Here is a 26263-nt window from a genome sequence, read left to right on the forward strand (position 1 = left end):
TTATCTGGTTCTCCGTACGGATAAGGTAGTCCTGTGTACCAACCTGGGTTTTTACCTAAGGTGGTATCTAACAAGAATATCACTCAAGAGATTGTTGTTCCATTCTTGTATCCTAATCCTTCTTCAAAGAAGGAACGTCTATTACACAATTTGGACGTGGTTCGTGTTTTAAAGTTTTACTTACAAGCTACTACAGATTTTCATCAAACATTCACCTTGTTTGTTGTCTATTCTGGACAGAGGAGAGGTCAAAGGACTTCAGCAACCTCTCTGTCTTTTTGGTTAAAAAGCATAATTCATTTAGCTTATGAGACTGCTGGACAGCAGCCTCCTGAAGGGATTACAGCTCATTCTACTAGAGCTGTGGTTTTCACTTGGGCCTTTTTTAAATGTGGCTTCTGTTGAACAGATTACAAGACGGAGTCTTGGTCTGCGTTTCATACTTTTTCAAATTTAACAAATTTGATACCTTGCTTCTTCGGAGGCTATTTTTGGGAGAAAGGGTTTTTTACAGGCAGTGGTAACTTCCGTTTAAGTACCTGCCTTGTCCCTCCCATCATCCGTGTACTTTAGCTTTGGTATTGATATCCCATAAGTAATGGATGATCCGTGGACTGGATACACTTAACAAGAGAAAACATAATTTATGCTTACCTGATAAATTTATTTCTCTTGTAGTGTATCCAGTCCACGGCCCGCCCTGTCACTTTAAGGCAGGTAATTTTTCCATTAAACTACAGTCACCACTGCACCCTATGGTTTTCCTTTCTCTGCATGTTTTCGGTCGAATGACTGGTAATGGCAGTTAGGGGAGGAGCTATATAGCAGCTTTGCTGTGGGTGGACTCTTGCAACTTCCTGTTGGGAAGGAGAATATATCCCATAAGTAATGGATGATCCGTGGACTGGATACACTACAAGAGAAATAAATTTATCAGGTAAGCATAAATTATGTTTTTAAAGCACGAACCACATCAAGATTGTGTAATAGACGTTCCTTCTTTGAAGAAGGATTAGGACATAGTGAAGGAACAACAATCTCCTGATTGATATTTTTATTAGATACCACCTTAGGAAGAAAACCAGGTTTGGTACGTAACACTACCTTATCTGCATGGAAAATGAGATAAGGGGAATCACATTGTAAAGCAGATAACTCCAAAACTCTTCGAGCCGAGGAGATAGCTACTAAAAACAGAACTTTCCAAGATAAACGTTTAATATCTATGGAATGCAAAGGTTCGAACGGAACCCCTTGCAGAAGCTTAAGAGCTAAATTTAAACTCCATGGTGGAGCAACAGGTTTAAACACAGGCTTGATTCTAACTAAAGCCTGTCAAAACGCCTGAACATCTGCAGTATCAGCCAGACGCTTGTGCAAAAGGACAGAGCAGAAATATGTCCCTTTAAGGAACTAGCTGACAATCCCTTCTCCAATCCTTCTTGGAGAAAAGATAATATCCTAGGAATCCTGACCTTACTCCATGAGTAACCTTTGGATTCACACCAATGAAGATATCTACACCATATCTTATAATAGATTTTCCTAGTGATCGGCTTTCGAGCCTGAATTAAGGTGTCAATGACCGACTCAGAGAAACCACGCTTTGATAAAATCAAGCGTTCAATCTCCGAGCAGTCAGACGCAGAGAAATTAGATTTGGATGGTTGAAAGGACCCTGAAGTAGAAGGTCCTGCCTCAGCGGCAGAGGCCATGGTGGAAGGGATGACATGTCCACCAAATCTGCATACCAAGTCCTGCGTGGCCATGCAGGTGCTATCAAAATCACCAAAGCTCTCTCCTGCTTGATCTTGGCAATCAGACGAGGGAGCAGAGGAAACGGTGGAAACACATAAGCCAGGTTGAAGGACCAAGGCGCTGCTAGAGCATCTATCAGCGCTGCCTTGGGATCCCTGGACCTGGATCCGTAACAAGGAAGCTTGGTGTTCTGACGAGACGCCATGAGATCCAGTTCTGGTTTGCCCCAAAATTGAATCAACTGTGCAAATACCTCCGGATGGAGTTCCCACTCCCCCGGATGAAAAGTCTGCCGACTTAGAAAATCCGCCTCCCAGTTCTCTACTCCTGGGATATGGATAGCTGATAGATGGCAAGAGTGAACCTCTGCCCATAGAATTATTTTTGAAACCTCCAACATTGCTAGGGAACTCCTTGTTCCCCCTTGATGGTTGATGTAGGCTACAGTCGTGATATTGTCCGACTGAAATCTTATGAACCTGACCGCAGCAAGCTGAGGCCAAGCCTGAAGAGCATTGAATATCGCTCTTAGTTCCAGAATGTTTATCGGAAGGAGTGCCTCCTCCTGAGTCCACGAGCCCTGAGCCTTCAGGGAGTTCCAGACTGCACCCCAGCCCAGAAGGCTGGCATCTGTCGTTACTATTGTCCAATCTGGCCTGCAGAAGGTCATACCATTGGACAGATGGACCCGAGATAACCACCAGAGAAGAGAATCCCTGGTCTCTTGATCCAGATTTAGTAGAGGGGACAAATCTGTGTAATCCCCATTCCACTGACTGAGCATGCACAGTTGCAGCGGTCTGAGATGTAGGCGGGCAAACGGCACTATGTCCATTGCCGCAACCATTAAGCCAATTACTTCCATACACTGAGCGAGAAGTGGAATAAAGAACACTGCAGGAATTTAGAAATTTTGACAACCTGGTCTCTGTCAGGTAAATCTTCATTTCCACAGAATCTATCAGAGTTCCTAGGAAGGAGACTCTTGTGAGAGGGGATAGAGAACTCTTTTCTTCGTTCACCTTCCACCCATGAGACCTCAGGAATGCCAGAACAATGTCCGTATGGGACCTGGCGATTTGAAAATTTGACGCCTGTATCAGAATGTCATCTAGGTAAGGGGCTACTGCTATACCCCGCGGTCTTAGGACCGCTAGGAGTGACCCTAGAACCTTCATAAAGATTCTTGGTGCCGTGGCCAACCCAAAGGGAAGAGCCACAAACTGGTAATGCCTGTCTAGGAAGGCGAACCTGAGAAACTGATGATGATCTCTGTGTATCGGAATGTGAAGATAAGCATCCTTTAAGTCCACGGTAGTCATATATTGACCCTCCTGGATCATAGGTAGGATGGTTCGAATAGTCTCCATCTTGAAGGATGGGACCCTGAAAAATTTGTTTAAGATCTTGAGATCTAAGATTGGTCTGAATGTTCCCTCTTTCTTGGGAACTACAAACAGATTTGAATAGAACTGGGTGAATCACTCCCATAACTAGGAGGTCTTGAACACAATGTAAGAATGCCTCTCTCTTTATCTGGTTTGCAGATAATTGTGAGAGATGAAATCTCCCTTTTGGGGAAGAAGCTTTGAAATCCAGAAGATATCCCTGGGACACAATTTCCAACGCCCAGGGATCCTGGACATCTCTTGCCCAAGCCTGGGCGAAGAGAGAAAGTCTGCCCCCTACTAGATCCGTTTCCGTATCGGGGGCTGATCCTTCATGCTGTCTTAGAGGCAGCAGCAGGTTTTTTTGGCCTGCTTTCCCTTGTTCCAAGCCTGGTTAGGTCTCCAGACCGGCTTGGACTGGGCAAAATTTCCCTCTTGTTTTGTATTAGAGGAAGTTGAAGCTGCGCCACTCTTGAAGTTTCGAAAGGAACGAAAATTAGTCTGTTTGGTCCTTAATTTGTTGGACCTATCCTGAGGAAGGGCGTGACCTTTTCCTCCAGTAATATCAGAAATGATCTCCTTCAGACCAGGCCCGAATAGGGTCTGCCCCTTGAAGGGAATGTTGAGAAGCTTAGACTTTGAAGTAATGTCAGCTGACCAGGATTTAAGCCATAGCGCCTTACGCGACTGAATAGCAAAACCTGAATTTGTAGCCGTTAGCTTGGTTAAATGAACAACGGCGTCAGAAACAAATGAATTGGCTAGCTTAAGAGCATTAAGCTTGTCAAGGATATCATCCAACGGGGTTTCTACCTGTAGAGCCTCTTCTATAGACTCAAACCAGAAGACCGCAGCAGCCGTGACTGGGGCAATGCATGCAAGGGGCTGGAGAATAAAACCTTGTTGAATAAAAATTTTCTTAAGGTAACCCTCTAATTTTTTGTCCATTGGATCTAGAAAAGCACAACTGTCCTAAAATAAAAGTTTTTTTATTTTAATAACTTATTCTGCTGTGTAGGATCCCCCCCCCCCTTAGACCCTAACTAGACTTGTGCGCGGCGAAAAAAATTGTTTCGGATCGATTTGGATGTTTTCGAATTTTGTTTTCGGAACGATTCGAATTTGGATACATTCAAATGCATTCATTTCGGATTCGAATAAATTTGGATGTATTCGGTTCGGATTCAATTTGTAAATTCGGTATGTGTTAGGTGGGATGTGCTGTGTATTAGACTAGTATTATGTACTGTAATATTAGGTGTAACCCATAGCAGAGTGATATAACCTAATACACAGTACAATAGTAGTGTAATTGTGATTAGTCCATGGCCATCCGAATGTTACGAATAAATCCGAACTAATTCGGATTTATTCGTTAGATTCAGTGCTACGGTAATTCGAATCAATTCGAATCTCCGAATTTGACAAAATCGTCCGAATTTAAATTCGGAACAAGACGAAACGCACATGTCTACCCCCAACCTCCCTGATACCTCCCCAAACAGCTCTCTAACCCTCTACCTTATTGTGCACCATCTTGGGTACTGGCAGCTGTCTGCCAGTACCCAGTTTGCCATAAAATTATGTATTTTATTTTTAAAAAATTTCTGGAGTGTATCTGGCCCCCCTCAATATCCAACCCCCACCCCTTCCCAGATCCCTTAGCTAAAAATCCCCACCCTCCCCAGTCCTTTCTCCCACCGTATGCACTAAATGAAATGTGACATAGTGTAGCGTTCCCACCCACGCCCGTGCATGCAATCCCTCAGACTCTGTTCCTCCAATCGATGGCCGCCCACCCACCAACGATCGTGGCCATTGAGGGCCACAGAGTAGCTCTCTGCATAGTGTGGCTAACAAATGTTATTGCAGGATGCCTCAATATTGAGACATCACTGCAATAACATGAAAGCGGCTGGAAGAGATCAGGATTGCTTCCACTGCTTGGAAACACCGACTACGTACAGGGTACATCCTTGGTCGTTAAGGACCTTTTTTGGAGGATGTACCCTGTACGTCATTGATCGGGACATAAAACTAATTTTTTTTTCTTTCACGATTCAGATATAACATACAATTTTAAACAACTTTTCAATTTACTTTGTTATCAAATTTTCTTCATTTTGTTAGCACTAGATGGCAGCACTATTTCCTGCCATATAGTGCTTCAGGGATGTGCATGCTACCTACCTAGGTATCTCTTCAACAAAGAATAACTTGAGAACCAAGCAAATTTGATAATAGAAGTAAATCAGAAACTTTTTTAAAATTGTATTCTCTATCTGAATAATGAAAGAATTTTATCTAGCCACAATAAAGAGCCTGATACAGCGCCACCATGTGCCAAGTGAAAGTAATGCTGAAAATAGCAACAACAAATATCACTGGTAAATGCACCAAGTGTAGCATGCATACAATTCAGTTTATATTTAAAGGGATATGAAACCCCAAAAAAATATTTTGTGATTCAGACAGAGCATAGAATATTTTTTTTTTTTTTAAAGTTTCCAATTTAGTCCTATTATGAAATTTGCTTCACTTTCATTGTATTCTTTTGTTGGAAGATATATCTAGGTAGGTGTCTGAAGCACTACATTGCAAGAAATGCTGCCATTTAGTGCTGTTGCAAATGTATAACATTTTTGGAACGCTGCTGGCATTTGTGCTCCATACACATGAATTCTCCTAGGCTTACAACCATGCTTTTCAACAAAATATACCAAGAGAAGATAGGTTAATAACAGACATAACGTTATTTAAAATTGCATGCTTTATCTGAATCGTGAAAGAAAAATGTTGGGTTTCCTTTCCCTTTAACCCCTTCCCTGTTGTGAAATTCAGAGAAAAACTTGCCCAAAATACCAGAGAATTTTTAGCATTTTTGTTATCACTCCCTTTAAACAGAAATAGAGCCTTGTTTTTGTTTGTTAATTTACTTTTTTAAAAAAAGTATAATTTTGAGAAGTAGACAACCCAAGGTATTGATCTAGGCCTATTTTGATATATTTCATGCCTCCATTTCGTTGCCAAATGCGATCATAAAAAAAAAAAAAACTTAACTTCATTGTAATTATTTATATACAACTTGGCTTGTGCAAGAATGTCATACATTTGCAAGAGCTCTAAATGGCATACGGCTTGTGTATTCATAACACGCAAGCTTCTATGAGATCCTTTTTGTTCAGAAATAGACATGCATGGCGTTACCATTGCTTTTTGGTAATTATAAGGCCACTAATTGCAGCTGCACACCACATCAGTACTGAGGTCACACTTTGCTTCACAGTAATCTCATGAGATTTCAGTGAACTTCCTTAAAGGGACATGAAACTTAAAGGGACACTGAATCCAAATTTTTTCTTTCGTGATTCAGATAAAGCATGCAATTTTAAGCAACTTTATAATTTACTCCTATTATCAGATATTCTTCATTCTCTTGGTATCTTTATTTGAAATGCAAGAATGTAAGTTTAGATGCCGGCCCATTTTTGGTGAACACACTGTGTTCTTGCTGATTGGTGGATAAATTCACCCAATAAACAAGTGCTTTCCACGGTCATGAACCAAAAAAATAGCTTAGATGCATTCTTTTTCAAATAAAGAAAGCAAGAGAACGGAGAAAAATGAATAGGAGTAAATTAGAAAGTTGCTTAAATTTGCATGCTCTATCTTAATCATGAAAGAAAAAAAAAATGGTTTCAGTGTCCCTTTAAAGGTTTTCTTTCATGATTTAGAAAGAACATGCAATTTTAAACAAATTTCCAACTTACTTGAATTATCTAATTTAAAAGTAGAAAATATTGCTATCTGTAATGTTAAAGATTTACTGTTTTAGAAGTAAAAACAGGTGTTAAAACGTGTGAAAATAGGTCTTATCTAAAATAAAGAAAAATCGAATGTGCCATATATATTCAAACTTCTATTTCACAAAGCTTTTAGAATAATGTGTGAGGTGTTATACATATAGAAAATGTTACAAATACCCTGCTGTAATGTACAAAACGGTAAAGACAAGTATACAGAGACTGTATTACCCCACTATATAAATACGATAGTAGGATGTTCATTTACCCTCAAGCCTGCATGTCACTGATGTTGATAGGAACTTATTAATGCATTTGATCACAGAACCTCACTGAAACATGACAATAGGAAATCGTTCTATACACACAGTAACATACCATTTGGAGATATAAAGGTTACATTATTTGTAGAAATAGTTAAAAAGACTAGAAATACATTGAGTTGGCTAATTTAAAACATCTATCAACAACATCCATCAAATGTGTTTAAATCCCTGAACGTAAAAAATAGTCCGTTTGTTAGTAATTACATAAAGGCATGTAGATCACTATTGCTTTAAAACGTACACAAACACGTGAAAACAATCGTTATTTATTTGATGCAATTTAAAACGTAGGGCGACGGCTGTTCATGATTACTTGGGATTCATAAAAGCTTGAGACAGGACAAGCAGCTGATTCTGGAAATGTGTCCAAACCTAGAGTTAAAGAAACATATGGTGTCAACCCGGGGCGTGTACCAATCTGTATCTTGCCACGTGGGGGAGGAGTGCGACATACAATACCTGCAACAGCTTTTCACTTTCCCCTGACAGCTTCCCCCAGACGTCCAGGTTCATGTTCAATTTAGACAATAATTCTGCTGCTTCCAGGAGGTTCTACGGGCACAAATTATTGAACAGTAACATTTAATTTAGGGATCTCAGTGTGGACAACAAATGTTAACAGAATCATCACCTCTTGGATCTTTTCCACTTGTCTCTCCCGTAGTAACTCAAATTCAGCGCGTTCCATTGCTTTGCGCAGCACGGAAACTACAATTCCCAGAATGCTACCGGACTCGGGCGCGAATCCCTAAATCAAACGCGCCATAATGCCAGATGACTACGTAAAAACTCTGGGCCGGAAATGGGCGTACATCAGGCATAATTAAGAGTCACGTTTAATAAGTTAAATAAAATAAACAATTTACTGTAAAGACAAAGGTCATACAGACACCTCGAAATTTTTATTTGCATTCAAACATTATTACATTTATTAATATAAAATATGCATAAAAATAAAATGTTTACAAAAGTAATAATACAGACTCCAAACATTGGAGACATACCATTTCCTGCTCGCGCAAGATAATACAAAAGAGACTACTATCAAGGGCTATAAGCACCTGCAATGGCTACACCAAGGGCTCTGTTCACCTCCAGCATCATCCTAACCATCCCTATTCCCTTGTGTTACTGCTATTACTTTACACTTGTGTTTTCATCTTCCTAAATGGCGATACCGTTTTTCTCCATCAAATTATTTCAAAAGTCTCATGTGCCTCTATCAAAAATACACATCCCACTAATTAAAGCAGATGTTATGTGTTATTAGGAAGACCACTCTCTCAGCTTATTGTGCATGTCAAAAGTAGAACGAGAAGGCCGTGTGCGGGGAAGAAGTGTGAGAGGAGGAAGTCCCTCAACATTTAAATAAGGAGTCTCTGTGTAAATATCAGATGGCTGTGAGAATATGAAGATATCTGGACCCTCAATCTGAGTGACCTAAGGGAGGGAAAAAAAAAAAAAAAAAGTTAGTAGCATACGTTCAAAGAAAAATGCCCAATACACAAAGTATATGAAACAAAATAAATGCCACCGTTTATACCAAAAAGTTGAAAACATATTAAAAGGGCCATTATAGTTGAAAAATGACACTAATTTTGTTAAAGCACATCATTTTGATTTTAGAACCCCTGCACTTCTTTATGTTTACCTCCAGCAAAGGAGTTAAACACATAGTAGAAGTACTGCTCAGGGGCTGCAGAGCAGAAACTGTCACTAATCAAATTAGCAGAGCTACTTACAAAGCTGGGTCATGCAGGGTCAGTAGTACATACATACACAAATTCCAAACACTTTAACAGGATCCTGTTAAAATATAATTCCTAAAAAAGTTGATAAGAAATCTCTCTTTTATATTTAATCCTCACATATGTTAATAAATAATATAAACTCTTGCTCTTGGTGCTGTTTGAAGCTTTAGAATCTCCACACTTTGTAACTACTACAAAATTAACAGACTTCTACTTATAATCTTATTGTGGGATAATAGCTGTGAAACTGCTAAGAATTGTGCAGTCCATGAACTGTCTTTCTTGACGGACTGGACCTTTGAAATACTAATTGCCAATAACAAATACAATTTTAGTAGGCTTGCAAATGTATCTTGCTAATCGGACATACAAAAAAAAAAAAAAAAAGGGAGAAACTGTCACTCACTTAGCTTTCTGCCGACTCTAGATAGCAGCCGTTACTTCCCCGGGTCAGGCGTGTGCAGCACCTGAAGGAATCCCTGGTGCGCACTCGCATACAAAACTGTGAAGGATAATATCCAGAGAACAGAGGTACAGAAGCTTAGTAGTGAAAAAGGCAACAATCTTAGCTTTGATCGTGGTGTGGATAAAACTTCACATTTATTGGCATATACATTTAAAACTTACAATACAACGGGCATACCGAAGAGGAGTGCAGGTAGAAACAGGACAGGTGTCTACGTCATCTGATGCGTTTCACGATCAAAGCTAAGATTGTTGACTTTTTCACTACGAAGCTTCTGTATCCTTCACAGTTTTGTATAAACACATATATACACACACATTGGTCTTCCAAATATTCCTTAAAAAGAGAGTCTAAGATACACCAGAGTGCAAGTTTTAGATATTTTGATGAGCTGCAAAGCACTGCTGGTCCTGAACAGAAACTGCGGCTGATCCAAACAGCGCTAGTTGCACAGCTGGGTTGTGAGACTAACACTGTTGGTTGGATCAGCGGCAGTTCTCTGAGGATCCAGAGAAGTACTTTATGTGATTAAAAAGGGACAGTCTAGTCAAAATTAAACTTTCATTATTCAGATAGGGCATGTAATTTTAATCAACTTTCCAATTTACTTTTATCATCAAATTTGCTTTGTTCTCTTGGTATTCTTAGATGAAACTAAACCTAGGTAATCTCATATGCTAATTTCTAAGCCCTTAAGGGCTGCCTCTTATCACATGCTTTTAAAATTGATTTTAACAACATGAGACTGATAAGTTCATGTTGGCCATATAGATAACACTGTGTTAACGCTCAGGGAGTTATTTAAGATTTAGCACAATACTAAATGCAGCTCAATAGATTTTATATAGTCAGAGTCAGTGTCATGTGATCAGGGGGCTGTCAGAAGGTTCTTAGATACAAGGTAATCAGAGGTAAAAAGTATATTAATATAACTGTGTTGGTTGTGCAAAACTGGGGAATGGGTAATAAAAAGGTATTATCTATCTTTTAAAACAATAACAATTCTATTGTAGACTGTCCCTTTAACCCTTTGCAGGAGATTATTGCACTGTCAGTAAATTTAATGTTATTACTATAATTACCCTTTAAGAACTAGTTTGGTAAAGTCAAACACACACACACATATATATTATATACACATATATACATACACATACACATATAAAAAGCATGCACTACATTTTATAAAACATACCTGCAGTTCAGGCTAGAGAGCATATATATTATAGTATGTATTTGTTTATATTTTTAATCATATCTGTATTTCTTTAAATCATTATGGCCTCTGCTCCGAAATTTAATTTACTTTAAAACGGACAGTAAAGTCAAAATAAAACTTTTATGATTCAGATAGAGCATGCAAATTTAAACAATTTTCCTTCTATTATCAAATTTGCTTTGTTCTCTTGGTATCTTTTAAGGAAGAGTAAAACTAGGTAGGCTCATAAGAGCTCAGGAGTGTGCACGTGTCTTTAGTATTCTATGGCAGCAGTGTTTTGTAAAATTATTTGTAGATTTGTTATACAATGTTGCAAAACATTGCTGCCAGAGTGCTAAAGACACGTGCACACACCTGAGCTCTTATAAGCCTACCGAGTTTTAATCTTCGATAAAAGATACCAAGAGAACAAAGCAAATTTGATAAGAGAATTAAATTGGAAAGTGGTTTAAATTTGCATGCTCTATCTGAATCATGAGAGTTTAATTTGACCTTAACTGTCCCTTTAAACCAGGGGCCAGAATCATTCATCCAATTGGAGCTTGTATCATCATCTAAGGATGCAAAGTAGGGGGGCATTTTTTTTATATTTTTTTTTGGTGTGCAGAATTTTTTCGTCTACATTGCTTGTGGGATTCAGCTCTTTTTGGAACCGCAGTTATTCTTGTGAAAGTTTAACACACTTAGATCTGTGCAAATCCAGTTCCTAGGGTGTTGAACTTTCACAAGTATAACTGCAGCTCTGAAAAAAAGCAGATTCCCACAAGCGATGTAGACAAAACAACTCTGCACACCAAAAAAATCAAATAAAAGAATAGAGTTTTAAAGGAAATGTCAGTGGTGCCACAAACTTCTAAAAATCTAAAATAACAAGTGAACCCCTTACCTCTTTGCACTCTACTCTGCGCTGTCTCTCTTTTTCAGCTAGTTTTTGAATTTGCTCAGCAGGTGGTTCCACACTCACCAGTCCTTGGTACAGATTATGTACTCTGCACATATTAAGTGCTACAAAAGAGAGATAGGTTAGCCCATTAGAAAACTGCCTCAGTGATGATCACTCTCCCACAAATTAGAAAACTGTCTCCTTTCACCTTTAGCTGCTTTGTTCTCCACCAACCGCCTTGCTCTGTAGGAACGTTCAAGTTCACTCTGCACAGCTTTCATGGCATCAAACTTCTGTTCCGCCTCATTCTGCACTTCTTGTTCCAACGCTATGCTGCTATGCTTCCTGGGAACCTCCAGCAGCCCTGGGGTTGGAAGTATTATAGTTGGAGCCATTGTTTCTTCTTTGTGATTAGTGACATTAAAACGCACCTGAGTGTTTAAACAATAAAAAATTACCCGGAATTAAGAGCATTCATGAGCAGAATAAGACAGACAGAATAATAAAAACTGTACATATGTCCTACTTACTATCTGTTGCCACAACAAAATATTTAAATCATACATTCATTATATAGATAAAACAAAAATAGTAAGAGCACATTTTGCTACAATGGATACTTGTTATAAAAGCCCAAAGCAATGCCAGGTTTCACATGCATAAATGCCACATTCTCTTGCTAACTAATCACAAGAGATCTTTTAAAAGGGACAGTCTAGTCAAAATTAAACTTTCATGATTCAGATAGGGCATGTCATTTTAAACAACTTTCCAATTTACTTTAATAATCAAATTTGCTTTGTTCTCTTGGTATTCTTAGTTAAAAGCTAGACCTACGTAGCGTCATATGCTAAATTTCTAAGTCCTGGCTGCCTCTTCTCTGAAGGTTTGATAGTTTTCACAGCTAGAGGGCGTTAGTTCATGTGTGTCATATAGATAACTCCACGGGCGTGAGCACAATGTTACCTAGGAGTAAGCATTGATTGGCTAAAGTGCAAGTCTGTCAAAAGAACTTAGGGGGCAGTCTGCAGAGACTTAGATACAAGGTAATCACAAAGGTAAAAAAGTATATTAATATAACCATGTTGGTTATGCAAAATTGGGTAATGGGTAATAAAGGAATTATCCATCTTTTTAAACAATAGAAATTCTGGAGTAGACCGTCCCTTTAAATTTGAAATAGCACAATGTACCCTTGCATATCTTTCTATCTCAATGTTATTGATCTATTTAAATCTCATCCAGTATTACAAATAATGTTGAAAACAAAAGCTTACTTTTCAAACGTTACCACTCTGACACATTCCTAAGGTGTGTGAATGCAGGGCACTCGACAAACGCCGGTCTGCAGAGGGAGGGGCCGAGGGGGGAGAGAGAGCACAGAGACTCCAGTCCGTGGGAGAAAATAGACTGAATAACTCATGTTGCAAATACTTTTTCTTGGAGATTTGTTCAATACAATATTTTTTTTGTCCCTTTTTAAATATTCTGTAGTGGGCCAAGTGCACACTTTACAATGTCTATAAATGTAAATATATATTAGTAGCAATATTACGGTTTGTGTAAGACTAGTGCACATAAATAAAAAAGTAAGTGGGACACTAACCAGATGTTTGTTTGATAGAAATGACCTTTTTTACATAGAAAAGCATAATAAAATGTTTTATTTCAGTAACAGATTTGTAACATAAACTGCAGCACAAGCTCTGTCTCTAATATTGAGTGCTGCTGCTGTGTTTCCTATATGCATGCATACATTATAGGGAGATATGAAGTGCGTGCCATGTGACTCTGTATTGAGTCACATGACTGCTGTGCCCCAGTGTAACGTACGTTCTAATATGGCACCTTACATGGGAGAATCAAGCACCTTATTAGCATTCATCTTCAAATCAATTTTTTTCAACACTTTGGGGTAAGCTGAACAAATAAAGCAGACAGTAGTAGTTACTTGATTTTAATTCATAAGAAAACATTCTTTTTAATGATTTTTATCAGGTGTTAAGTGTCCCTTTAAGCATGTTGTGTTTTTTTCTCATCCATTTTATAAAAAACTAATACATTTTAAAAATCCTTGTTTTAGATTCAACAATGGGAAAAAAAGTCATTATTTTTATACATCTACATTTCAAATAGAGAGTAATATATGTAATGTAGATGTATGAATTGGCTTCCTCCAATTACGGCGTTGCCTCAAGCAATAATTCCCCTGGGGGGGGGGGAGCCGTGATTGGAGGATGCCGGAATCGTCATTGCTGACGTATGAAGAGGCTTGCGACGGGCTGGTGAAGCGCTGGAACAGCTTCAAGAAGAAAAGGTAAGTATATTTTAAGAAAACGGATGAAATGTAAACTTTCAAGAATTAAAGTGCCCCTGTTTTTAATAGTATTTTTAAAAACCGGGCACTCATTCTTGAAAGTTTACCTTCACTTTAAAAAGGGACAGTCTACACCAGAATTGTTATTGTTTTAAAAGATAGATAATCCCTTTATTACCCAGTTTTGCATAACGAACAGTTATATTAATATACTTTTTACCTCGGTGATTACCTTGCATCTAAGCCTATGCAGACTGCCCCTTATCTCAGACAGACAGACTTGCATTTTAGCCAATCAGTGCTGACTGAATTTTATCAGTATGGCACACATGAACTAGCGCCGTCTAGCTGTGAAAAACTGTCAAAATGCACTGAGATAAGAGGCAGTCTTCAAGTGCTTAGAAATGAGCAAATTTGATGATAAAAGTAAACTGTAAAGTTGTTTAAAATGGCATGGCCTATCTGAATCATAAAAGTTTAATTTTGACTAGACTTTCACTTTAAATAGAACCATTTTATAATTATTAGTTTTTAAAGGGACAGTGAATTAGAAATTATATTTAAATGGATTGAATAGAGTAACCTTCCTGTTTACTTATGTTATCAATTGGGCTTAGTTCTTGTGGTATTCTTTGGTAAAGAGTAACCCCAGGTGAGCTCAGGAGCGCGCATGTGCTTTTAGCTATCTGGCAGTAGTGTTTACAAAATTTTTTAAAGCAATGCTGCAAACACAGCTGCCACAGACTGCTAAAGACACATTCACTCCAATATACCAGCCTGTCCAGTATACTCTTCAATAAAGAATATCAAGAGAACAAATGAAATATTATAATAGAAGTGAATTTGAAAGTATTTTAAAACTGGATGCTGTGTCTGAATCATGAAAATTTAAATTCTGACTTAAGTCTCCCTTATAAAAGGTAAGAAATTATACAATTTCAAGTGCCTGTCCTATTTCTCTCAGATAAGTAGACAGATAGTAGTCTGCAGTAATTTAATAGATAATTTCTCACAAGTCAGGGAAAGCAAACATGCATCCTACAAGGAACTGCTCCAGGTACTCCCTGCCTTTTACACTACAACATTAAACAGAAGAAAATGTGTGAATCCCATAAACCTAGGGCTAAGTGGCATAGATTTACTTATTTCAGTAGTTTGCTTCTATGGAGTATTCTCAAAATATATTAAACAACCCTTTATCTCAGCATATACAACTTCCTAGACAATAAAGTCTATCAACATTCCCAATTTCATAAAGGTTGGTGCAGCATTATTTTCATGTAGGCTTAGCTAATTCTTTTCAACATTTAAAGAAACAGTAAAGTAAAAAATTTAAATTTTATGTTTCAGATAAAACATACAGGGCCAGATTACAAAATGGCGCGCTAACAGTTACGCGCAAGCAATACGTTTTTTTCACGGGTGTGCGATCGCTTGAGCTTTGTCAGAGCTCTGGTTAAAAGGGACATGAAACCAAAAAAATTTTCTTTCATGATTTAGAAAAAGCATGCAATCTTAAACAACTTTCTAATTTACTTCAATTATCTATTTTTCTTCATTCTCTTGATATCTTTTGCTGAATAGGATCAGTAGCTGCTGATTGGTGGCTGCACATAGATGCATTGTTTGACTTGCTCACCCATGTGCATTGCTATTTCTTCAACAAAGATATCTAAATAATTAAGCAAATTAGATAATAGAAGTAAATTGGAATGTTGTTTAAAATTGTTTTCTCTACCTGAATCATGAAAGAAAAATTGTGGGTTTAGTGTCCCTTTAACAGTTTTTTTACGAAACAAAAAGTGTCACAAAACACACAGTTACATTCATAACACCATCTAATAAAAAATATTAAAAAATATATTTATTGCACAAAAAAGTTATAAGGTCTCAAAGATAAGAGATCTCAGGTGTTAGGGAAAAAAGGCAAGCAAAAGGGTTTTAACAGAGATACACACATTACATACATATACATATATATATATATATATATATATATATATATATATATATATATATATATATATATATACACACACGTCTGAAAATATATATATTTGTGTTATACTTTGTATGTACTGTAAATATTTCACATTCCTATGTTCTGCACATAACAGAATATGTTCTAAGTATATAAGTTCAGCTTTTTACACTTGTCGGGTTAGCGCACAAACAATAACTTTTCAAGTGCCATAAAACAGGTTGAGATATGTGCATATCCTAAAAGGGCTAATTAATGAAAAAATAGTTTGCATATAATTTTTTTTTAAAAAAAAATTGCTGCCAAGTATTTTAAAATAAATTTGCAAAAATAAGCAAAAATACTTACACAGGCATTGTATTTCAACCGAGTTCACAGCTCCTAGGCATGCTTCAGCATATAATCCCTATTCACTTTTGCATTCTATCAAAACAATAGATATAGATACAGCCATAGATGGAAATGTGTGGGGGGAGTTAGAGCTTTACAAACTTAAAAGAAAGAGTTAATGGTGAGGCACTGCAGTACACATTTGCAGGTAAAGTAATTAAAGTACATATTATATTTTGTCTCTATTCCAACTTGTTTTATGTCCCTTTAATTTGTAATATGAGCGCAACCCGACACCACGATCAGAAAGCTTACTTCTACGTTTAAAAGTGCTCCATTTATAATCTGGCTCACAATTTCAATAACTTTCAAATTTACTTCTATTATGAAATGGGCTTTGTTCCCTTGGTATACTTTTTAGAAACGCATACCTAGGTAGACTCTGGAGCAGCAATGCACTACTGGGGTTAACTGGTGATTGGTGGCTACACATGTTTGTTTTGTCATTGACTCACCCAATGTGTTTAGCAAGCTCCCAGTAGTGCATTGCTGCTCCCAAGTCTATAAGTATACTTTTCAACAAAGGATGCCAAGAAAACAATTTGTTGACGCAATCCAAAGTTACGTACATATGAAAAACAGGGATTAAACAATGAGCGGTCCAGTTAATTTAATATTAATAAATATATATATATATATATATATATATATATATATATATATATATATATATATATATATATATATACATACATACACACACACACGGCTTGAAATTTCCAGTGGTCCATTAGTCCAGGACGACATCGAAATTTGGTTTTCTTATATATAACATTGAGTGGGCTAGTAACTTTTAACCACGACTAGTAAACCATAATATTTTTCGACCCCTGTATACATTTTAACTAGTCATAGAGTAGTAAGGAATTGGCTATCTTTGAAACTATGTGGATTATTAACGTTTTTCCCTGGGTAAAAATGGGATTTAAAGGGACATGAAACCCATTTTTTTCTTTCATGGTTCAGATAGAGCAGGGGTGGGCAGACTTTTGTAAGGCAAGGGCTACCGCTAATTTTATTCCAAGTGACGTTGTCACCAAACTAAAAACAAACACACCAGTTGCTGGCTGAAAATTGTACTTTTGCCTCAAATAATACAGCTTTAAAAATCAGCCACGCTCTTTAATAATAAATACAGCCGCGCTCTTTACTGACTGTGAGTGCTCTCTCTTTACGTCACACTGGGACCATCAAGCAACCTTATCTGTGTACCGCGCCTACGTATGAATAAGTAGTCTCACAATCAAGACGGCTCGAGTCTAGGGCTAGCGGAATAGTCAAGCCTGGAACACATGGGAAGCCCACAGCTCAGGTACAACGATGACAATGAACTATTCTCAGCCAATCATAGACAGACTCATTCTACAAAGTAATTTAATTGGCTGGACGCCATGTCAGGTTGATTAGGGGGCAGGTTCTGTTGGCTGCTCTCCATCCATCTGCTACTAGCTGAAGACTACTGCAAATAGTTGTGAAAGCGGCAGGACCTGCAGGCTCTGTACCGCCTTACACAGCAACCAGAGACTGGTATAGCAGCAACAGCACAATCTGGTGACAACGAATTCTGGGGACAGAAGTCTGCAGAAACTAGCACAGTATAGCTAATATTAGTGTGTCAGAGAAAGTATCAGAGAGCAGCATCAAAGCCTGGTACAGAGTAAGAAAAAGAACCTGAGGGGAAGTAACAGACCCTGAGAGAAAAACACTACCAGACCATTCACCCAGCAGAGCCTGGTGACAAGTAACGGAGGACAGAACTAGAAAGTAGCAGCAGAATATCAGACAGAGCAGGACCTGGAACTGCCAAACCCAGGGATACTGAGCAGCATCTCAGCCTGGTGCATGAAGAGTCAGTACTATGGACTGACCGCTCTTGAGACAAAAAGTAAGAGAGTTTGGGACAGGCAGTAACCAAAGCTGGGGCAGCAAGTTCAGCTACAGCCACGTTGCACATGCTGAAGTACACATACCGCCGTCATAGACTCATAGCCAATTTCAAAAGTTTGCATAAGAGAAACATTTTTCATACATCTACGGTGACGAGGCTCTTCAATTAGAATCTAGATGTATAAGAAATATTTCTCTTATTATGCAGACTTTTGAAATTTTCCAGGCGGTCACCTCAAAATTCACGTGCGGTCCACTGGTAGACCGCGATCTACCTCTTGCCCACCACTGAGATAGAGCATTACATTTTAACCCTTTAACGACCAAGGACGTGCAGGGTACTTCCTACAAAAACTGTTAGTGACCAAGGACGTACCCTGCACGTCCTCAGTGTTTTCAAGCACTGGAAGCGATCATGATCTCTTCCAGACACTTTCAGGGTATAATAGTGATGCATCAATATTGAGGTAACACTGCAATACCCTTTTTAAGCAAACCAATGCAGAGAGGCGGGTGGACGGTCCACCGCTGGATCAGTTCCGGCAGTGCTTGCAAAGGTTGTGCACGTGTGTGAGGGGGTGTGCACGCGAGGGGGCGCGCATACCGTATTAAGTGTTGTAACTGCTGGAGCCTCTGTAAGGGAAGGAGGGAGAGGGGCAATAATTTATTAAGTATTGGGAAAGGTATCTGGGAGGGGGTAGGGTATTGAGAGGGGCAGCTACACTACAGAAAAATGGGGTATTTAGGCAAAAAAAGCCAAATTTTGACCAAAAATGGCAGCAAATAGGTAGAGGGGGGGAGGGTTAGAGAGCTGTTGGGGGGGGGGGGGAGATCCAACACTGCATATTATATATATATATATATATATATATATATATATATATATATATATATATATTTATTTTTATTTTTTTAAACGGAAAAACAAACAAACAACCTTTTATTTTAGTACTGGCAGACTTTCTCCCAATACTTAGAATGGCGCTGACAATTGTGAGGTGCGGGAGGCAAGAGAGCTGTTTCAGAGGGGTCAGGGAGGGATCAGGAGTTGGGAGGCTGATCTCTACACTAAAGATAAAATTAACCCCTTCACTGCTGGGCATAATAGAAGTGTGGTGCGCAGCGGCATTTAGCAGCCTTCTAATTACCAAAAAGTAATGCCAAAGCCATAAATGTCTGCTATTTCTGAACAAAGGGGATCCCAAAGAAGCATTTACAGCCATTTGTGCCATAATTGCACAAGCTGTAAATAATTTCAGTGAGAAACCTAAAGTTTGTGAAAAACACCATTTTATTTTTATTTTTTAATTTGGTGGTGAAATGGTGGCATGAAATATACCAAAATGGGCCTAGATCAATACTTTGGCTTGTCTACTAAAAAAAAATATATATATATATATATATATATATATATATATATACACACACACACACACGTGAAGGGTTATTCAGGGATTCCTGACAGATATCAGTGTTCCAATTTAACTATCGCTAATTTTGAGAGAAAAAGGAATGGTCGCAGCACGCCCGGTCGCGCTATTGGACTAAATGTAACTCGCTCCCGCTGGTAGATCAGAGCGGGAGCGAGCTACATTTAGTCCAATAGCGCGACCGGGCGTGCTGCGACTAGCCAGCAAGCCCGCAAAGCGCTTTGGATATCCAAGACCCGCTCAGTAGATCCTGGAGCGGAGTCCAACTTTAGACTACAAAATCTGGAAAGACTTTTCATTTTTGAAGTTACCGCTAAAATAATGTTATATAATTCTGCACAGTGTGCAGAATTGTATAACATTATTCTGAATGTTTACTGCCCCTTTAAGGGTAAGAAAATAGAAAAATGGTCGGGTCACTAAGGGGTTAAATAACTTTCCAATGTATTTATATTATCTCTCTTTTCTTTTGTTTTCTTTGTATCATTTGTTGATACATATACCTAGGTAGGTTCAGAAGCTGCTAATTGGTGGCTGTACATATATTGGCTTTTAGCTGAGGCCCAGTAGTACATTACTGATCCTTCAACCGAGGATACCAAGACAGTGAAGCAAATCAGAAAGTTGTTTAAAATTGAACGAGCTATCTAAAAGAAAACATTGGGTTTCATATCCCCTTAAATGCATTATCCTCACCAACCTGCCTTTGGCCTCTCTGATGATCCGAGTTCTCTCTCCGCAGAATTCCGGCATTCTTCTCAGGCGTTAGAGAAATATCTAGTAGTGGGTGAGAGTCAGGAAGTCTTGGATCTAGGGTCAGTGGTTGTGGAGCAAATGTAAATGGGAGGATTTCTCCTTCGTCCTCCCCTAGATAATTTTGTGGGGTGTATGACATAGTCTGAGACATTCTGGAAAATTAAAACAAAATAATGATGGTTGTAAACCTTACAAATAAAATAATCTTGCAATAAGAAAGAACAGGAGATAATAACCTGAGTCATTGTAAAATACAACAAAACTTTTAAAACATGAAAAATGTTTATCTAAACATACCAATTGCTAAAGATGTAAATATATGTATTCTGAAAAAGGCACAATTAACCACAGATTGACAGAAGGGATAAAAAAAAATAGTAGTAACCCCTTAGTTGACAAACCCAACCCTCTCCAGTAGCGAAAGGACTAAACACAAAGAAACCGTGAAAACACATTGAGATTGTAAAGCTAGAGTTGTCCTGGTACCTGGTTAGCCTCTTCACTGCTTGTAGGAGCCGTTAGTACCATAGAGATTAAAACGACATAAGGATTACTATGGAAACTTCTGACAGCCATATTTATTCACCTCCAAATTAAGAGGTCGCCATGTTTGTACTCTCTACCTGATGTCAGAATAGTAAATAAAAAAAAGAATCCTATAGCAGATCAGTGGCTATAGCTCACATCCGACAACTGAATGATGACGTCACGTCAGTCACGTGATCACACAGCGGTCCTACCTCAATTTTGAGTGAAGTTCTAAGATTCGAGAACTGCCTAAATTAAATGCGCTGTTTGTATTTTTCCCTATTGCCGAAAGTTTTGCTTGATTAGCAGTTGATTTATGTGAAAAGCAGAATCTGGAATGTTTTTTTTTTCCAATTCGCTGTCTTGAAAATCGGCCATCTTGCTACACCATAAAGCGTGCCAGTGTCCATGTTAGCACACCCAGACTCAGCAAGTTACTTGCTGACTGTACAAATATATATACGGTTATTTATTACAGTAGGAAGTTTAAACTGCACATATAAAAATATGCATGATTACAGAATGAACGTATTAATTGCACGGTAATAAGTTATATGCGTAGTACAAATATGTATTATTTAGTAAGGGGTGCATCAGTTATCTGTTATAGTAGGTAAAGCTTCGATATAATTTTGCCAGCGGAACACTGACAGTTTTCATTTCAGTCCATCTAGAGTTCTCGACCAACGTTTTGTAGCACACACGAGTGGCATTTCCCCAGAGTTGCCAATGCCTACAGCAGTGCTTGACACACTAGTGTGTCAGCAGCAGTGTGTAGGTGTGTCCCTGCTTCAGCACAATTTTTTTTAAATGTATTTATTTTTTTTATTTTATTTTTTGGTTTCTGACTTTCCGTCTGCCTGCTACGCAATACGCATATCACATGGTTGACACGTGATTGATACCTAGGGGGTCACAGATCATCTTAACCTTTTGGCGGCTTTGGCGGCACATTGGCTCCTGACTGCACGTGTAGTCTCCTTAATTGGCTCGTGACTGCATGTGTAGTCAGTGAGTGAGACAGCAGTGTGTTTGCAGCGTGGGCAGTAGTCAATCGGACTCACCGAGCTCTGAGGGCGGCAGCTTAAACGCTGAGCAGAAGTCAGTGGGGGGTTTTTTGCAGCTAGCTCCCAGTAGTGCATTGCTGCTCCTGCTCTTGATATATGGATAGGAAGGGGAAGCTTAAAAATGCTTGATGATGAAATGCGAGTGTCTTTATCTAATATTCCACCAAATATTCAGAAACTGTGTTCATTCCATCAACCTCATACATCCCATTAATCTAGTAAGTAGCTATTGGTGTTATTAATTTTTTTTTAATTCTTGCACATACATACTGTTACTTGTAAATACATTTAGTTATTATATAATTTATGTATGTGTTCGTATCGCTTAAAACAAGTTAGTTTAACCTCCTGTTTGCCAGTACAACTGAATTACTGTGTTGCAAAATGATGTAGGTCTAAAAAGTGTGTCACCAACATGAAAAGTTTGGAAAGCTCTGGCCTACAGCATTGTCTTTAAAGGGACAGTACATTCAAACAGCTTTCCATTTTACTTATATTTTCAGTTTTGCTTAGTTCTCTTACTAAACATTGAGTAGGTGAGTTGAGGAGTGTGCACGTCTACCCATCGGAACCATTTATGATACAACACCGTCAGCCTGTTTGCAAGAATGTTTTGTTTATAGCAAAGTTATAGTTGAACTTGCAAACGCTAATGCCTTAGAATGCTAACCACACGTGCCGCTCCTAAGCCCATATCAGCCTACCTAGATTTACTCTTCAACAAATGATACCAAAGAACAAAGCCCATTTGGAAATATGTTTATTGGAAAATTGTTTAAAATTGTGTGCTCTGAATAATGAAGGTTTCTTTTTGACTTTACTGTCCTATAAACATTCTTTAGCTGCCAAAGATGCACAGTTGTTAAAGGGACATGAAACTCAAAAAATTCTCTTTCATTATTTAGAAAGAGCATGCGATTTTAAACAGCTTTCCAATTTACTTCTTTTATGTAATTTGCTTAATTCTCTTGATATCCTTTGTTTAAAAGCATATCTAAATAGGCTCAGTAGCTGCTGAATGATGGCTGCCCATAGATGCCTCATGTGATCGACGCATCCAGTGCATTGCTATTTCTTCAACAAAGGATATCTAAAGAATGAAGCAAATTAGATCATAGAAGTAAATTGGAAAGTTATTTAAAACTGCATTCTCTTTCTGAACCATGAACAACAAATGTTGGGTTGCATGTCCCTTTAAACCCATTTCTAGTTGAGTACACGTTTCTCTAACATTTGCTCAGCTTTTTTTGGAGGAGGTCAGTGCTCAGCTTTAGGCCCACATACAATAATTGCTCTTATGCTAGTGCCGACTTAGGCCTAGTTTCCATTGATGAGGTATATGATGGAAACTGGAGATAAAACATTTATTTCCATTAATGTTTATTAAGATATTTTTTATGTTAAAGGGGCAGTCAACTCAAAATATTTTAGTGTTTAAAAATATAAATAATCCTTTTTTTACCCATTCTCCAGTTTTGCACAGAAAACACGGTTATATTAATACACTTTTTACCTCTGGTTACTTTGTATCTACGTCTCTATTGACAGCCCCCTGATCACATGACTTTTTATTTATTATCTATTGACTTGCACTTAAAGGGATAGGAAAGTCAAAATTAAACGTGCATGATTCAGATAGAGCATGTCATTTTAAGACACTTAAATTCACTTCTATTTTCAAATGTGCTTCGTTCTCTTAGTATCCCTTGTTAAAAAATGAATATGCACTGTTACGGTACCAACAGGATACCAAGGGTTAATACCAGATGGAAGATGCCCTGAATGTGAGATCAACAACTCACAACCCAGCCAGTTTTTCCCCTCAAACATGAGACCAGGCTCCACATTGCAAGTTTAAAACAGAATGTCATTTATTAAAGGCTATATGCCTAGTATTTATGCAGGTCTGACCCCAGCTGGGGGGTTGAAAGAATATTGTACATTAGATAGAGAGCAAACGCCCTTTGACATGCCACAATAGAAATTACATTACTTAAGCAGATAACAATTTAAACACAAGAAAACAATGCAGTCCATCTTATCAACTAGCAGTCTGACTCTAGAGATGATTCGACAATGGGAATGTTTATCACTAAACCTAATTAGAGCACACAATAGCTGATGCCAGCAACCTTGTATTTATAAAATAGCTTCTGAAAGCTGAACAATGTTAACTCTTGCAGTTCTGACCGAAGGGTCTGTCACATATACATAGCACACAATACAGCCTATAGACAACCTTTCTTATATTATAGTCCAGAAGTGGCTAGGTTTGCCACAATGCTCCCCCAGAACCAAGCCGGCATACACAGTCTGATCCCAACGGATCGGCTTGGGGATGTCCGGGGAAGTACTCACAGATCACTTTTCAAGTTCAGTTTGTCTGGATAATCCATCTGTATTCCCGTTATGAGAGAGAATTCCTGCCCGTATAAATAAGGGTTCAACTTCTTCAGTGCCCAGACCAGGGCTAAATAGTCCTTCAAAATCTCATCAGCTTCCTTACAAGTTTTTTGTACCTGCTCTTTATAGGTATCCACAATCCCTTCATACTGACATAGGGTGCCCTTGAGTTGCTGCACCTCACTATGAGCCAGCGTCAGCTTCTCCTCCAGTGTCACTAAGTTTGTTTTTAATGTTTCATGTCCCACTCTCAAGCTGGTGTTTTCTGCAGTCTGTCGGTGCAGCTTGTCTAGCAGAGATTCCTGTTCTAAACGTGCTTTTTCCTCTGCACTCCTCTTCTCTCCCGCTAGCACTGTTACATGATTATTTAACGTGACCATTTCATCCTCTACGTGACTCTTCTCCTTCATCAGCGCATTGTAACGGGACTTCCACGTATCAATAGCGGATAGAGATTTACTGAGCTCAGCGTCCTGGGGCTTAGCAGCAGGTGGGTCAGTCTCTGCTGCATGGATCTGGGCACGGGTAGTCACAGGGTTAACATCAGCGGGACCCATGGGAGCATAGGCAGAAACAAGGGGGGCCAAGTTATTTCCAAGGAGAACATCAGCAGGTAAGTCCTTCTTGACCCCCACATTCACAGGTCTAGCGCCCATTCCCCAATCCAAATGTACCCTGGCAACAGGTAGGCTGAACACAGTGCCCCCTGCTACCCTCACAGCCACAGTGTCTCCAGTGTGCTGTTTCTCAGACACCAAGTTCTTTTGAAGTAAGGTCATGGTAGCACCAGTATCCCGTAGACCACTGACCTCCTTCCCATTCACTTTAACCAGTTGCCGGTTATTCCGGTGGGCAGCTTGCACGGGGTCTGCTTCATGTAGGCTGCCCCAGCATTCTTGCGCCTCTACGTAGCGGGCCGCAGGCTGAGGATTACATGTGATTCCGCCGGCGGGTCTTCTCCAGGACTGTGCTTGGTTCGCTGCGTTTAGGGGACACTCTGATCTTTTGTGCCCTAGTTGCTTACATCCAAAGCACCGAATAGGTTGTGAGTAGCCCCGCGAATTGAACCAGGCTCTCTGAGGGTAGTTTGTGGCCGGAGGCCGTGTGGTATAGCGGTGCGCCGGGGGTTGGTAACTGGCAGCTGCTGGGGTGACTGGGGGTCTGTACTCCACTCTAGCAGGGGGCTTAGTGGTAGCAGTGTCCAGTTTGCGGGCATCCTTATACTCATCTGCCAGGCGAGCAGCTTCATGCAGGGTGGAGGGTTTACGGTCCCGAACCCACTCTCTAACTCCTGCTGATAACTTGTCAAAGCAATGTTCCAACAGGAATAGCTGCAGCACCTCTTCCCCAGATACGGCTTGGTACCCCGCTGTCCAGTGAGCTGCTGTGCGGTGCACCTTACATGCCCACTCAACGTAGGAATCACCAGCTAATTTAACAGTGTCTCTGGACCGCCTCCGGTATGCCTCCGGTGTAACCGCATACCTGGAGAGCAGAGCCTCTTTCACAGTATTATAATCCCCAACTTCCTCTTCTGGAATGGCCCGAAAAAACTCACTGGCCCGGCCGGATAATTTTCCGGATAATATTGCGACCCAGTCCTCTGCGGGTACCTTGTGTAGTGCACATTGCCTCTCAAAATCCGCAAGGTACCCATCAATCTCTCCTTCTGTTTCCAGGAAGTTTCTAAAAGCTGCAGAATTTACTTTTCCCTTTTCCACTGGGGTTGCTGTGACTTGGGCTGCTGAAGCGCCGCTTTGGCGAAGTAGGTTGGCCTCCACAGCTGCTATGACCCGGTCGATAATTTCGGCAGATGGGTTGGGGCCATAATATGCCAGTCTTATTTTAACCGCCCGATCAAAGCTTGCTTCTTCAGGGGTTCTGTCTGATATGCTGGGCCCATTGGTTCC

The 26263-nt window shown here is 39.2% G+C and overlaps 1 protein-coding gene and 1 long non-coding RNA gene across 2 annotated transcripts; both read right to left on the reverse strand.

The window, feature by feature from the left end:
- Positions 1-7052: 7052 nt before the first annotated feature.
- Positions 7053-8038, reverse strand: LOC128662345 (uncharacterized). The gene is made up of 3 exons (XR_008402752.1): positions 7907-8038; positions 7735-7827; positions 7053-7647 (listed from the first exon to the last, which is right to left on the reverse strand). It is a non-coding gene; the product is annotated as an uncharacterized LOC128662345 (long non-coding RNA).
- Positions 8039-8158: 120 nt separating this feature from the next.
- On the reverse strand, positions 8159-21064 carry PPP1R35 (protein phosphatase 1 regulatory subunit 35). Its single transcript, XM_053716148.1, has 5 exons — positions 20842-21064; positions 20300-20507; positions 11803-12025; positions 11598-11716; positions 8159-8715 (listed from the first exon to the last, which is right to left on the reverse strand). Exons 2-5 carry the CDS (start codon positions 20504-20506, stop codon positions 8542-8544), a joined length of 723 nt encoding a protein of 240 aa, XP_053572123.1. The 5' UTR covers position 20507; positions 20842-21064; the 3' UTR covers positions 8159-8541.
- Positions 21065-26263: the final 5199 nt, after the last annotated feature.

Source organism: Bombina bombina, chromosome 6 (genome assembly GCF_027579735.1).
Source record: "Bombina bombina isolate aBomBom1 chromosome 6, aBomBom1.pri, whole genome shotgun sequence".
Lineage (NCBI taxonomy): Eukaryota > Metazoa > Chordata > Amphibia > Anura > Bombinatoridae > Bombina > Bombina bombina.